This window comes from Triturus cristatus, chromosome 9 (assembly GCF_964204655.1).
Source record: "Triturus cristatus chromosome 9, aTriCri1.1, whole genome shotgun sequence".
Taxonomy (NCBI): Eukaryota; Metazoa; Chordata; class Amphibia; order Caudata; family Salamandridae; genus Triturus; species Triturus cristatus.
In genome coordinates, this window is record NC_140592.1 from 798,062,599 (window position 1) to 798,077,061 (window position 14,463).

The 14,463-nt window shown below is 42.9% G+C and overlaps 1 protein-coding gene across 2 annotated transcripts in view; it reads right to left on the minus strand.

Moving 5' to 3' along the window:
* KCNH5 (potassium voltage-gated channel subfamily H member 5) overlaps positions 1–14,463 on the minus strand; it is an 825,104-nt gene that overhangs the window by 278,513 nt on the left and 532,128 nt on the right. Inside the window, exon 9 of one of the 2 annotated variants that reach the window (XM_085626196.1) lies at positions 3,305–3,504. In XM_085626196.1, coding sequence (XP_085482322.1) covers positions 3,305–3,504 — 200 coding nt within the window. Of the gene's footprint in view, positions 1–3,289; positions 3,505–14,463 lie in introns of both variants that reach the window. The other variant, XM_085626195.1, reaches the window with a different exon arrangement.

Genomic DNA, 14,463 nt, shown 5'->3' on the forward strand with positions numbered 1-14,463 from the left:
AGTAACCTGGAGGAATGTCGACTATTTTGGAAAGTAATACACATCCCCTCCTTTAACAACCACACTGAGGCAGAGATTGCTGCGGTTTTTGCCTCAATAGATGGGTTGAACATTTTAAAGAGGTGTATGGCAACCCAAAGCTATCAAATCATCCTGGAGGCCAAATGGCAGAAGATCCAATGAGACATGTCACAGGAATGATGATCAAAATGCATAATGTTGTAGCTGCCATAAATTAGAGTCACCCATAGAAGGCACCTGGTCTCAACTGGGTCCCTGCAGGTTTATTAAAGATGATGATGACTTTTGGGCACCCCTCCTGAATAATGTTTTGAATGCCTTTTTTAACATTGGGCAACCATAGTCTTGGTTACACTCCATTATCGGGAAGATCGTTGGTAACCTCATTAGCTTCATGAATGGACCGGAGCTAACAGTGAACCACCCCAAAGCCCACATTATAACTTAAAAAGTCATTTTTCATTCATCCTACTAGAATTGCACCTGTTCCAACTTTCCCATATTTGGGAGTACTTTTTGATGTAAATTGCACATGGAATGCACTTGGTGTTGCCACAGCACCTGAGTTTGCTTGGAGGATCTTCTCAAGTTCAGAACCAACCTTGGATCCAAGCCTGTTAAGGAGCTTGCGGCAGTATATTAAACCAAATGTCTAGCAGTCGCTACCTATGGATCTGGAATTTGGGATATCAAAGACTACTTGCCAATCCAGAGAGTTGAAAACAGGTGTTTGAAAAGACTGCTTGGGGTCCCACAGAGTACAGCTACCCATATAAGGCATGATGAACTCGGTCTCGATTATGTCATTGACCTCATTAGAACTTGCCTGCTCCTTTTGTAGTTTTCTGTCTGGACAAAGCCAGAGACCAATTTCAGTTGTGAGATGATTAGGGATTGTATGAAGTTGGATAACGTTCACAAAATTCCCTGGCTAATGTATATTAAGAACACAAGCAATAGCTTGGGTTTCCCTGAATTTTAAAGGAACCCAGAGGCCTTTAAACAAACCTTAAAAGATAACTTATGGAGCTTGAATAGGAATTGAAAAGACTGTACAGAAAATATTAAAAGATAAGTATGTCTGTACAATCCTTTAAATTTCTAATTAGATATGGAACAGTACCTTATATGGGTACACAACAGGTACCAGTGTGCACAGCTGACCAGGTTGAGATTAAGTACTTTGCACCTTATGGTTGCTTTTTCAAAAAGATTTATGTACTTAATGACCCCAGACATGTGCCCATGTGACGAGTATTCTGCACAATCCACCTTGCACCTTATTTTAGTTTGTACATTTTATTATGGTTTTAGGAAACATATTTTATTGCTGCTTTTTAAGGTTGCCAATGTCAGACGCTACAGGCAAGCCATGCATTATTTACAATCTCATCCATTGCTGAGTGTTTGCCTGATTGTAGTGAACTATATGAAAAGTGTAATTATGCACAGTAGCGGCGGGCAGGGAATGAGGGTGGAGGGCAAGGCTGGAAAGGAGGGGAGGCGGTGGAGGGTGGGTTGCGGGGGGAGAAAATAAAAACAAATCCACTTACCTCTTCCACCGGCCGCGTCTCTCCTCCCCTTCTGGCAAGTCCTGGAACCAGGAAGCAGCAAGGCTAACCACAGCCAATCACAACGCTGCAATGAGTGATTGGTCTGAGCACTGTGGATCGGATCTCAGATGGGGTCTGGGGGCCTGGGAAAGTTCTCCGCCAGGCTGTTTAATGGAGCCTGGTGGGGAACATGTAAAATGTGCATGACTGTTTTGCCAGGCCGAGATGTCCGGCCAAGCAGTCATGCACACTTGGAGTGTGCAAACCACTTCTCCTGTTCCTCCAGCCCACCCCGCCCTGACCCAGCCCTGAACCTGCGAAAAATGGTAAGTTGCACTTTAAATTTTCTATTGTTTTTTCAACCTGTTTTTGATCTTGCGCATGCCTGACTGCGGTGAATTATATACAATGTATTATTAAGCATATGAAATATGCCTCTCATTGAAATACATCTGTTTGACGGTTGCAGCACTTTATTCTTAATGCATCCTGAAGCCATTTAATGCCGTTTTTTTATCTTGGAACTCGTATTTCTTTTATTAATTGTTTAATTAACAAATAGTATTTGCTTTTTATGGCCTCTTGACTGAATAAAGTTTTGTTGATATTGAAACATTTCTTATTCTGTGCACCTCGGTATATGCAAACTTGTATTCCTTCTTCTATATTTGTGGAATGTTCTGTGTTTTTGATTTTCAAAATCTTGCCACCCCATTGAACAGGTGAATATGGTAAGTATTTTACAGAAGTTGGGCTGATTATCAAAGTCTCGCCACCCCATTTAGTTAACAGGTGAGTATGGTTAGTATTTTACCGAAGGTGGGCTGACTAAGTTACATCAAAACAAGAGCAGAGCCTCGTTGCAGTGTTCCATAGAATGATTAGTCATAATTTCTTGCTTCTCGCATTACGATTCTGCCCTCAACTTAATTCTAAGCTGGGAATGGAGAAATGGGGAATATGGTGGTACAATCACTCTAGGGTAAAACCACCAATATACTTTTATATTTGCAAAAATGAACTCTGATTTTATTAAGAAACAATCTAAAAGCTATATTTTCAACTCGTTTTTCAATTTGGAGATCTCAATGACAACATAGTACAATGCAAAGGTTTATTATGTTATTTAGAGTCCTGTGCCTTGCCGAATCCAATAAAAAATATTTACTAAATTCTAATTTTTCCAAACTCCATTTTAATCTCAAACGATATGTACCAGCAGTATCTGATAGTGCTAGTCAAAACAGTACAGACACGATTAAATAAAAACCACACATTTTAAAATAACGCACAACTAATCTCCAACCTCCCTATAACAATTTATTGTACTTTGGCCAGAAAATCCATTAATGAATCTTTTGTTATCACAAGGGGATTTTTGGATGACGTATTAACAAACGATCATTTAAACAAAGTATACACTTGTGACCTTGGTTAAACATTTCAATCTAAGGACCATGGTAAAAACATTGGCTATCTGCAGTAAAATAAAGAAAAACTCATTAACACATCCATTTTGGTTGCCTTACTAAGAACAATTGAATTGAGCTGTGAACCTTTTGCAACTACTATCATTCACCACTCCTCCTCTAGCCACATTTCTTGAATAAAATACGCAGATAGCATTTCATTAAGGAAGCGTTCTAAGGACAGTTTTCTTCTAATAATTTCATGAATATAGAATGAATTGAAATGTATAATGTCTGGATTTTTACCTCATGCACTCGTACCTTCTCTGTGTCAATGCCTTTGGACATGGACCAGGTAGAAACAATATAGTCCATAACTCGTTCACTTAGGCCTTTTGGGACTTGATATAGTTTGAGAAAGTCCCGCACATTGTTTAGCACCTCGTGGTACCGGTTGGTGTTGGCGTACATTTGCTGGAAAATTGTGGTAACATTTCCAAAAATAGTTGCATAAAGAAGAGCTGAAAGGCAAGCGGTGAAAGAAAAAATTAAGATGTGTGCAGTACTCAGAACCGATTGTTGTAACATTTACTTGAAATAATAAACTAGTACGTCAGATGCATTCAGGTGCAAAAAGAGTCATTGCGCAATCGAACATTTTTGCAGCAATTAGACATCTCTATTGAACATGATTTCATAGTAAAATTAATGCAGAATTAAAAGCATATTTTCCATATTGTACATATTGTAATAATCTTTTGCATATTACATTCATTAGTGTATTTATGCCAAGGCATTTTGAATGAAAAAACACCATATTACAGTAAATACTTTCAGCAGCAGTACAGAAAGGTTCGTGTTTACTTCGTTCCATGGTATACGTCATAGGAGGACAGCAGCTACAACTGCATATATTTTCCCACTCTTATATATGTAGGAAAAGCAAATTAATAAGCACACCATCAAACACCATATAAATTCAATCTGTTAAACTAGAATGAGACTGATAGTTTAACAATGATCTTTTTTTTTTTTTTTAAATGGACACTGCTAGAGTGTTACTTATTGTTCTTCTTTGAAATTTATTTTATTTATTTTACAGATTTGTAGAGCACATGGCTGCCCATAGGCGTCCCAGCGCTGATAGACAAGAACCTAGTGAGAGATGCTTTATGGGAACAGCCATGTTTTAAGTGCTCTACGGAATGAAAGAAGGTTAGGTTGGGCTCTGAGGTTAGGGGGGAGCGAGTTCCAAAGTTTGGCAGCGTTGAGTGAGAACAGTCGGCCGCCTGAGCGGGCTTTTCTGATCCTGGGAACTGAGGCTAAATTGCAGTTGGAAGAGCGGAGAGTTCTAGAGGTGGTGTGGGGTGAGATAAGATTTTGGAGTATGGGAGGGGCCTTGCCATGCATAATCTTGTGGGTCGTGCAGAGAGCCTTGAATTGAATTCTCTCTTGGATGGGGAGCCAGTGAAGGGCCTTCAAAGACGGTTTGGCTTAGCAGCGACGATGGGTACCTGTGAGAATGCGGGCTGCCGCGTTTTGGGCCGTTTGGAGTTTTGCTAAAACTTTTTTGGGGGCCCCTAGGTATAGGGCGTTGCCATAGTCTAAACGAGATAGTACAAGGCCGTGGATGAGGAGTTTGCGGGATTGAGTCGGAAGCAAGGGTAGAAATTTTCTTGCCGATCTTAGCAGACCGTGACAGGTTCCAGCGGTTTTCCGTGCTTGGGCTGAGAAGTTGAGTTCTTCGTCTAACCAGATGCCCAGGCTCTTGATTTCTGGTTTGGGCACAGGGGGGGGGGGCCCATGGCTGACGGCCATATGGAGATGGAACTGTATAAAGATTTGTTGCCTAAAAACATGATCTCAGTTTTTTCGTTGTTCAACTTGAGGTGGGAGCTACTCATCCATTTTGTTATTTCGATCAAGCAGGTATGCAGGTTGGGAATGGAGAGGTCTTGCTGGTTAAGGGAGACCACAAGTTGAGTGTCGTCGGCGTATGTCAGGAGTTTGATGCCATAGGGGGCGACGACCTTCTCGAGGGGGGACATATAGACATTAAAAAGGGTTGGGCTCAGAGACGAGCCCTGTGGTACCCCGCAGTTGGTGGCTGTGGGTCTGGACTTAAAGGTGCCCTCTATCACCTGAAAGAGTCGGTTAGTGAGGAAGGATTCTAACCAGGCCAGAGCATACAAAGGGAGCTCAAGCTTGGAACTGTCTCCCTGCCTCTCTTGTTGTTTTTTCCAGGATTAGGGGTGGCTGTCTGGTCTGCTAGTCTGAGACTATTAGCGCCAGGACACTCTTGTTGAGTAGCCGTGCGCTCTAAAAATGTGCATCATTCATTCATTATTTCGAAAGTAAACTATGGCTCTTTGCATGTGTCACATTAGAAGATGTAGACCTGCGCATTCTAATGTCTGTTGCTCATTTTACCTCAGAGAAAGGATGGTTTGGGATGTTCTTATGCCTCTCAGCAGCTTGTAACGGTGTCAAGTGGTGTGAGGAAGCCACATTGGAGACACCGAATATTCCAGCGTTGAATTGTGCCGATTTGCAGAAGGGCACATTGAGGGGAGGTGTGGCAATGAATTGGCTCTCTAGGTGCCAAGACGGGATGAAATTATCAGACGTGTCCGCTAATTGGGAGGAAAGTCTATTTGGAACAGTATATAAATTGGCATATCAGGCCTTATTTGTATATGCTAGCAGTTTACCAGATGTAATACTGTTCACCTACCCTACACAAAACGTTTTAAAAAGTCCATCCACCTGAGCAGCTTCCTGGAAAATGTTGGTGTGATCTGTGAAGCAGGAGCCAAGAAGAGGGGAGGTTCACAAAACATTGATTTCCTATGTTAATTCCCATAGGAAATTCTGGGAAGCCACACCGAAAGAATGACTGGAGTAAATTCCACCACATTTGGCAGAAAGCTACAACTTTACTCAGAAAGCATGCCTTTCTTTATCTGATGTACATCCATTCAGACATTTTAAAGACATTTTAATTAAAGAGGGGTGAGGGTTGTGTATGCAGGGGTTACAATGTCAGGTATGTCCGGACAGTCAGTGTCCAGGTCAGCTTTGATTGGCCACTTTATAGGGCACTAGTCAATCATGATTGGCTGTGCATAACATGCAGAAGTTGTGGCAGTCATCAAAGAAATCAGGGACATGGGTTCTGTGTCCTGAAAATAAATAAAATAATATATAAGGGGGCTGGGTAAGCACATCTGTCTTGGCAGCCTTTACATTACCCTGGGACATGATCCCCATTAGAATTCATGTGGTAAATGCTACGTTTTGCGTGTCACAAAAAAGAGCAAATGTAAATAGTGATAACATATTGTAGTCACAATATAAATCATTTGTTGGTGGTGTTATACTCATTTTGGAAATTCTGGTGAGTTTTCAGGTGATTTTACCATGTGACAAATGCTGACCCTGTGTTGGGATTTGATGAAAAACTGTTTGAGAGAAAACTGTTTTCTCTCATGATTTTCTCATAGAGGTTGTGGAATGTGCTCCAGAAGCTAAAATGAGGGCACATATTCTGTAAGTTCATGTTATATTCCACAGCCACATGACTAACATTTTTGATATTCTGAGTAAAATATGCACTTCTAACAGCATCCTGTCAGTTGATTCCCCATTGCAATGCTGTTGATTCCCATAGTATTCTAATTGTTGGACTTGGCCCTTTTTGGCATTTTCACCCCTAAACTTTTGCCTTGTCTGTAACCTGGTGTTGGTGGTTTTAGGCCTCTTGGCACTTTAGCTCTGTGGTCCAGTGTAAAGTGCAGGCACTCTATGTGTACATGTGGTGAGATTGGCATGCCCTCCCATAGGAATGCATTGGGGATTCCCTGATCAGTGTGTGTCAGTGGTAACTCATGGTATGGGAGGAGCAGAGTGGTCAAGTTTAGTATGTAAGAAATGGTGAGAATAAATGCTGCGTAATGGTGTGCGCAGATTTATTAAGACTATGGGAGAAATGCTACTTTTAGAAGTTGGCATTTCTGTGTGCTAAGTGTCTGCCTGCCTGATGTGATTTGCATATCTGGCTTGTGAGTGACAGGGGCTGGGAGGTGTGTGTGGCTCCAGGATGGGCAGGGTGAGTCAGCACTAGGCTGAATGGGACATCTACATTTTGAGTAGTGGGAGGAGAAGTCCCTGGGCCCTGAATAGGATGGTGCCTGCCCTAGTGAATGCTAGCTCCACCCCCCTGTGGTGTGTCTGATGACGAGCCCCCACCTGACAAAGGGGAAGAGGAGCTTGCAAAACAAAGTGCTCCAAATCCCCCCTGAACCAGTTGCATCTGGTTCCCCATGCCCTGCACTGCAGACAAAGAGAAATGGTGTATAAATGTAAGCGCTGTGACCCCATGAGGTAGTTCAGTTCTTGGTCGTGTACTGTTCTGTGCTGGGGGCTTGCTGCTGCTGGGGCCCAGGATAAACTGCCATGGGGGCTTGCCTCCCTGCTGGAGGGCCCTGTGTGCTGGCCTCCATGGGCCCAGCTATGCACCTGGCACCTGGAAAATTCATGCGCCCTGTGAGCGCTTTTATTTTAATTTGCTGGCCCAAGAAGAAGGACTTCAGCCTTGCCCGAGAAGAGGAGCGCTAAATTCCTACCCCTTTGGCAGGAGGTGTGTGCGTGCTTTGAAGCGCGCTGTTGAGGAGTCTGGAGGAGGGAATCCCAGCGTGGGTGCCCAACCCAGCATTTATGATTTATTGACGGGTGCCCACCCTGCTCTTGGCACATCTAAACAGCGGGTGCCCACCCAGTGCTGTAACGGTGAAGCGGAAGCCCACCCCGCGATTGTAGCCGCAGTAGTGCTCATGGGAAAAGCGGGTACCCACCCCGCATGTCCGCTTGTTGTGGTGGGTGCCCAGCCCACTATTAGCTTTAATTTAAGCAGCGGGAGCCTACCCTGCACTTCTGCGCTGGAAAGAGAATCACCGCCGCGGCCCGGTGTGAAACAGGAAGTCAGGCATCCTGGAAGCCTGATTGTGGGCGGGCCTACCGGAAGCAGAGCGGTGCGGCTGTTGTTGGCAGGGCTCCCGGAAGAACAAGGAGAGCCCCACGTGTGGCCGCAAGCAGGAGAGTGTGGGTCCAGCGGAAGCCCACCCCGCCTTTGTGGTCCTGCCCCGCGAGCCTAATGTAGAAGTCCTGGGTCCCAGGAGGGGACCCGGGTGAAATCTGAGGTGAGAGACTGCCCCCGCCGCACTGGAGAAGAGCCGGCGAGGGAGAGGAGTGCCCGATGCAAGCCCCAGTGAGTGGGGCTGAGGCCGTTCTTTTCTTTTTGTTGTAGGTGCTCACGGGGCACCAGGGCAGTGGCTGAGTATCCTGAGCGGAGCCGCCGGAGAGCAGGCCGCTCCAATATGGGGGTGCAAATTGTCTACTATAGCCCCAAACCAGGGCTCCAGAGCCCGCGGCTCACTTTCTCGCCACAGCTGCACAACCGTAGCAGGCAGCTGCAACGTGGGCGCATTTGGTCGTAGGGCCCAAGGAGGGGTCCGAGGTGCCCCTGCCTGTCTTGCCCATTCTCAGCTGCACCACCATAGCGGGCAGCTGCAACATAGGCCGCATGTGTTTCGTAATGAGGAGTCCCTGAGTGGGACAGCAGAGGCACAGTGAGTTCCAGGCCTTCCTTACATCCCAGCTGCCTGGCATTTAGCGGGCAGCTGCTACGTTTAGGCCAGGGTGTAGTGAAGAGTCCCAGGAGGGGACCCAGGAGGCACCATGGTGCCAGCGCATTGCACACTTTTTGCTTTAGCTGCAAGTGGCAGCTTAGCGCCCTGACTTTGCTGGACATAGGGCATTTGAGCCCTGCGGGAAGGCCAGTTGGCCTGGGGTCATAGGTAGGATGGTGAAAGGGCACAAGGCCCTAAGGTGATGTATGCACCTGGTAGTGGTGTTACTGCGGTGCAATGCTAAGTTCCTGCCTGATATGTATTATGTGCCAAATGTGATTTATGCACCCTCTTGTTATGCCTCTAATGATGTTGATGCTTATGAGGTTATGGCATAATGTGTTTATGCTGGTGAGGCCTAATGGGTAATGTGTTTATGCTTAGGAGGGTGTCTATGCTGGTACGGCGTAGTGCGTAATCTGTTTATACTGATGAGGTTTGAGCCTAATGTGGATTCATGCTAATATGATAATGCTAAGGTCACTATGGTACCAGTAGTTACTGGTTGTGTTATATTTGCATTCTGATGGTTCTGACCGTGGCCCAATTGGCCTTGGCCTGTATATAATCCCCTGTGAATATTGCCCGTGCCAGTTGGCACAGTGTAAATGTGTGATTATGTTTCTAATATGTTTATGACAATACAAAGGCTATTTTTTTTTATATACCCTTGTGTGGAGTTTCATTTGTGGTGTGCCTAGTGTGTTGCTGCTGTGTGTGTGTTGCGCAAACGTTTTACACATTGTCTCTGGGATAAGCCTGACTGCTCGTACCAAGCTACCAAGGGGGTGAGCAGGGGTTATCATCAGTGTGTAACTCCCTTGCCCTGACTAGAGTGGTGGTTTCTGCCTGGCTTTTGCGCAAGCCTTAGCCAACCAGAAATCCCATTTCTAACACTAATGAACAACTAAAGCGCTAACATTCTGTATTTAAGACAAAACTGTGGCACACTTGAAGCCATCTTGATAGAATGAAAACTGGAAAGCCTAAGGCATTTGCTTTAGAAATTAACATAATAAGGAGGTTCTTGTTGTCACAGAAATGATGGTTAGTGCTGCGGAAAGCTAAAATGAGGTCTTATTTTCCATGAGTTCTCAAATATCCTCTGCATCCATTTCAGCAAAACATGCTGACATGTAGGTTCCTGAATGCAATTTTGTTTAAATAGGAGCTGTTAAATTTAAAGAAGACTGTAGTAAATAAGGATTGAGATGTTAATACAGGTATGAAACAGAGAGTAAAAATGTGAGGGGAATTGCGGGTGTTTAGTAATCGAATGCACAATGTAGTTTTAAAGGGTCTAAGATAATGACAGAGACGTCTGCATACATACAGTACCCCTTTTCATATCTGATATATATATATGTATTTAAACATGCTTAATCTCTAATGCCGAGTTGATATGCACTGAAGAAAGCTAGCGTGAATATTTACCGGCCCGTCCAAGGTCGGGGAACTGCACCGCCGCCAATCACTGACGGACTGCCGCTTTCAGATACACAGGAAGCGTGGCAGAGTGAATGTATGAACTTCGATCTACCGGCAACATAATGGAACATTATTTTAATGGCACTACAAGTCCCAGGAAGCCCATCTGAGGGCGTGATATATAAATCTCATGTGACATTGCAGCCATTTACATGCCCGTGAACAAGGAGAAAAGTCTCCGAAACGCGTAGGGCGCAAGATTATTATGAAGGATGCTGGTTATCTTCAATAAAGGGACCTGTTGGGAGACCCGCCTACACTCGAGTGCGGTTCCGTTTGTTGGGCAAACAGGAGCGTGAATATTTACCGGCCCGTCCAAGGTCGGGGAACTGCACCGCCGCCAATCACTGACGGACTGCCGCTTTCAGATACACAGGAAGCGTGGCAGAGTGAAGGTATGAACTTCGATCTACCGGCAACATAATGGAACATTATTTTAATGGCACTACAAGTCCCAGGAAGCCCATCTGAGGGCATGATATATAAATCTCATGTGACATTGCAGCCATTTACATGCCCGTGAACAAGGAGAAAAGTCTCCGAAACGCGTAGGGCGCAAGATTATTATGAAGGATGCTGGTTATCTTCAATAAAGGGACCTGTTGGGAGACCCGCCTACACTCGAGTGCGGTTCCGTTTGTTGGGCAAACAGGAGCGTGAATATATATATATATATATATATATATATATATATATATATATATATATGTATATATCACAGCAGGATCCCAGGGGTACCACCATCCAAAGGCAAAGTTGAGATTTAAATGCTGATTTATTCAAGCATCAAGTGTCCAAATAATATATACATGCACATATATATATATATATATTTTTTTTTTTACACACACACATATGTATACGTATATATATATATATATATATATATATATATATATATATATATATATATATATATATATATATATATATATATATATCCAAAGACTACTCCCACCAGCCTTGAAGATCCTTCAACTGCCAAAGAAGTAAGTACACGAGCCTAAGAATAGTGCAAATTTATTTAATGCCCAGAGCGACGGCGATAACGTTTCGGCTCCGTGGAGCCTTGTTCACATGACAGCGTGTAACTCGTGATGTCCCATATTTAAAGTGATTACGCTGGTCACATGGGGGGAATCACATGGGTACAACGTCATAAACAGAGAGAAAATACAATTAACCCCACGGCAATGAATTCGAATGATCAAATTACAGGCTAAAACATTGTTCATATCTATAAGCTTTCCATATGCAATATATGTATCTTACAATGTCGGCATGAATGCCTGATGCCTGTAGAAAATACAATGTAAACATTTGACTACTCCTAAAAATTAAACATGAATAGTGCCAGTTGTACAAGGATAACATAATTGCCAAAAGCGGATAAACAATCTGTTTCGGTCAGACTTCAACAAATAATACAATATTCCTCATAAAAATATAAATATTATGATAAAAGGTATTATGTTAAAAAAATCCAGGTTACCCCACGAACCATTGAAATAGAAAAGTGATGAGTGTAATCTATATAAAAAAACTATTGATAAAAATTGAAAAAATAAAATAAAAGTGCCTGTGCTTGAAATGATTAGAAGAATACATTTCTTAAATAAGACAATTGCAGAGAGAGGAACCCGCCCAGTGTACACCAAGGACAGAATATTCAGGTTATAATCCTCATATAAGGTTAATGAGGCACACAAATAAATTAAATGAATCGGAAACCAGATTTACTTATGTCTGTTAATAAAGTTGGTTTATGCAGAGTAAGGCTGCGGTGAGACCTGTCAATTACAAAGTTGATTTTAGTACAAACTTGGTGTGGTAAGTTTATGGATGGAAATCCAAAAGCAGTATGGTTTCAACAGAAAGGACACAAAATTCCATACAGGAATAGGGATGTGCAAATACGCAAATTTCACAAATATAAGTGCAATTTGTCTACAATAATATATATATATATATATGGAAAACAAAACATAGGTTAAGGTGATGTTATAGTTAGTTATGGGAAAAACACCTGAACTTACATTAAAAAAAATCCCAGTATTTTACTGAAAAAATACAAAGATTAAAGAGAAGGTATCGTTAGGTATTTTAAAAAAACTCCTTAATTTACACAAAAAGAAACAGAAATTCACTGACAAAAACAAAGGTTAAAATGCCATTATGGCTGGGAATGGTAATAATATCTTACCTTACGTTAAAAAAACACCAGGAATGGACTGAAAAAGTCACAGGTTATAGTGACGTTATAGTTCGTGAAAATGTCACACACAATCTAACTTTAATAAGTGAAAAACAATTGAATTTCACCAGTTTTAGTTCGGTGGGCTGACTAGAACTTGTGGCCCCACCATGCACTCCTCAAGTCCTCACACATTAGCTAACATATTATATCTCATTACATCAGCCTGCCCAACCGCACCTTCTGAGGCTACATCATCTCTCTCTGGTCTGTCTTTCCTTTCTGGATTTTTATGTACCCTTTTTGCATCTCTGTGTCTCTTTTGCTCTGTTTTTCTTTTCACTTTTTGCTCTCTTTGCTTGTTTGTGTTCTTTTGATATGTGCATGTTGTTTTTTTACTCTTTTCTCTTTTTTAGCCTGCTGCACTCTTTGCACTCCATTCGTTCTCCTCTTATGAGATAATAGCCCTGTGCACCACTCTCTAAATCTCCTCCCACTCCAAGAGTGCTTCATAATGGCAGCCACAGTGCAAACCAGCCAAGGTGGTTGACTGGCTCCTGCCTGACCTTCTGCCCATGTCCCGGTCCTCTGATCTAGATGATCCAGCCCTTGAGGATGTGCAGTATTTTTCAGCCCCATGGCCCTCAAGGAAACAACCCCACTTCTCTGGTCAGTCTTTAATTTTGGCTTTTGTTGTCTTTTTTTTGTGTCTCAGCTGCCACCCTCCACCACCCCACACAACGCTCATCCTACTACCAGCTCTTCCTCCTCCGATGCCTCATCAAGCACACCTTAGAAGTCTGGAACCTCCTACGTGACTTTTCTCGAGACCTCATATTCCTCACAGAAACCTGGCTTCACCCAGCATCTACGCTGACATAACAGTGGCCTCCTCAAACTGGTGCTAATTCATGAGACTGGACAGAATCAAACATATTGGAGGTGGCTCAGCATCATCTACCTTATGTAAATCAACTGCTCTATCACTTGGGCTAACACCACCAACTGACTGGAACACCTAGCATTCAAACTCAGCACCACACACACCCTAAACCTATGAGAAGCTCTATTTTACCACCCCAAGACCCATACCTAACTTCATCTCCTCTCTCGCAGACCTCATTGGGCCTCTAACCCTAGCATCAAACGACACCCTGCTCAGGCATCATTAATTTCAATTTAGAGGATGAAACTGACCCCAACTCCAACACCCTCTTGGAAGACCTCAGCATTCTTGCACTCACCCAGTAAGCGGACGATTCCACTGATAGAACCAGACACCTTCTCAACACCATCTTCACCAATTTCTCCAACATCACGGCTGAAAACCCCACAATGTTCACCTGAACAGACCATTCCCCAATTTCCTTCAGCATGCACCTGCCCAACCAACCCAGAATCGCCAACACCAAGACCACATGATAGTTTATACAGTAATTTGTTTGAATGGATTTAGCATTCAACAAATCATAAACATTGGATAACATAACCAAAAAGTTGTATGAGCTTTTTTTTACCCATACTGGAGTTACAAGTAAAAAACAATGCTTGTACATACATAAACAGTTTCTTCATCATATACAATGCACCAGTCTCCACTCCTCAAAAAGAGGAGTTTGCTATTGTGTCCCAGTTGTCTAAACTCCTGAAATTATAGCATATAAATTGATTGTGGCAACTAGTTATTGAAACCAAAAAAACAAGGCACCTAATATTAATTTAAAGGTTGCCTTAATGTAGTTGCAAATTCTAGCAACACCCTAATGTGTAAAGGGTGATGCGTTTTGAACCCCGTGGTTTTGGGGTATCCTCAGGTCCATGACTGGGCAACACTAAACAGAAAGTGATTGACAAAAATACTTGTTAGAATCATTATTCAACTAGTGTCCCTCATTGTTGATACGAAATTACCTCTCTTGTGGTGTGTGTTCCATCTGTATCCAGTGTGGTTGAGAGTAACACTGTAGATAATGATTTGAAAAAGCAAACAGAAGCTCTTGGTTAGAGCCAGTCTTGATTTCCAACGTATTTTGAAAAACTGACATTAAGTTAGTTTTACAACTTGCAGAATGTTGCGTTTTCTGAAAGAAGCAAGTGATGCATACAGTACT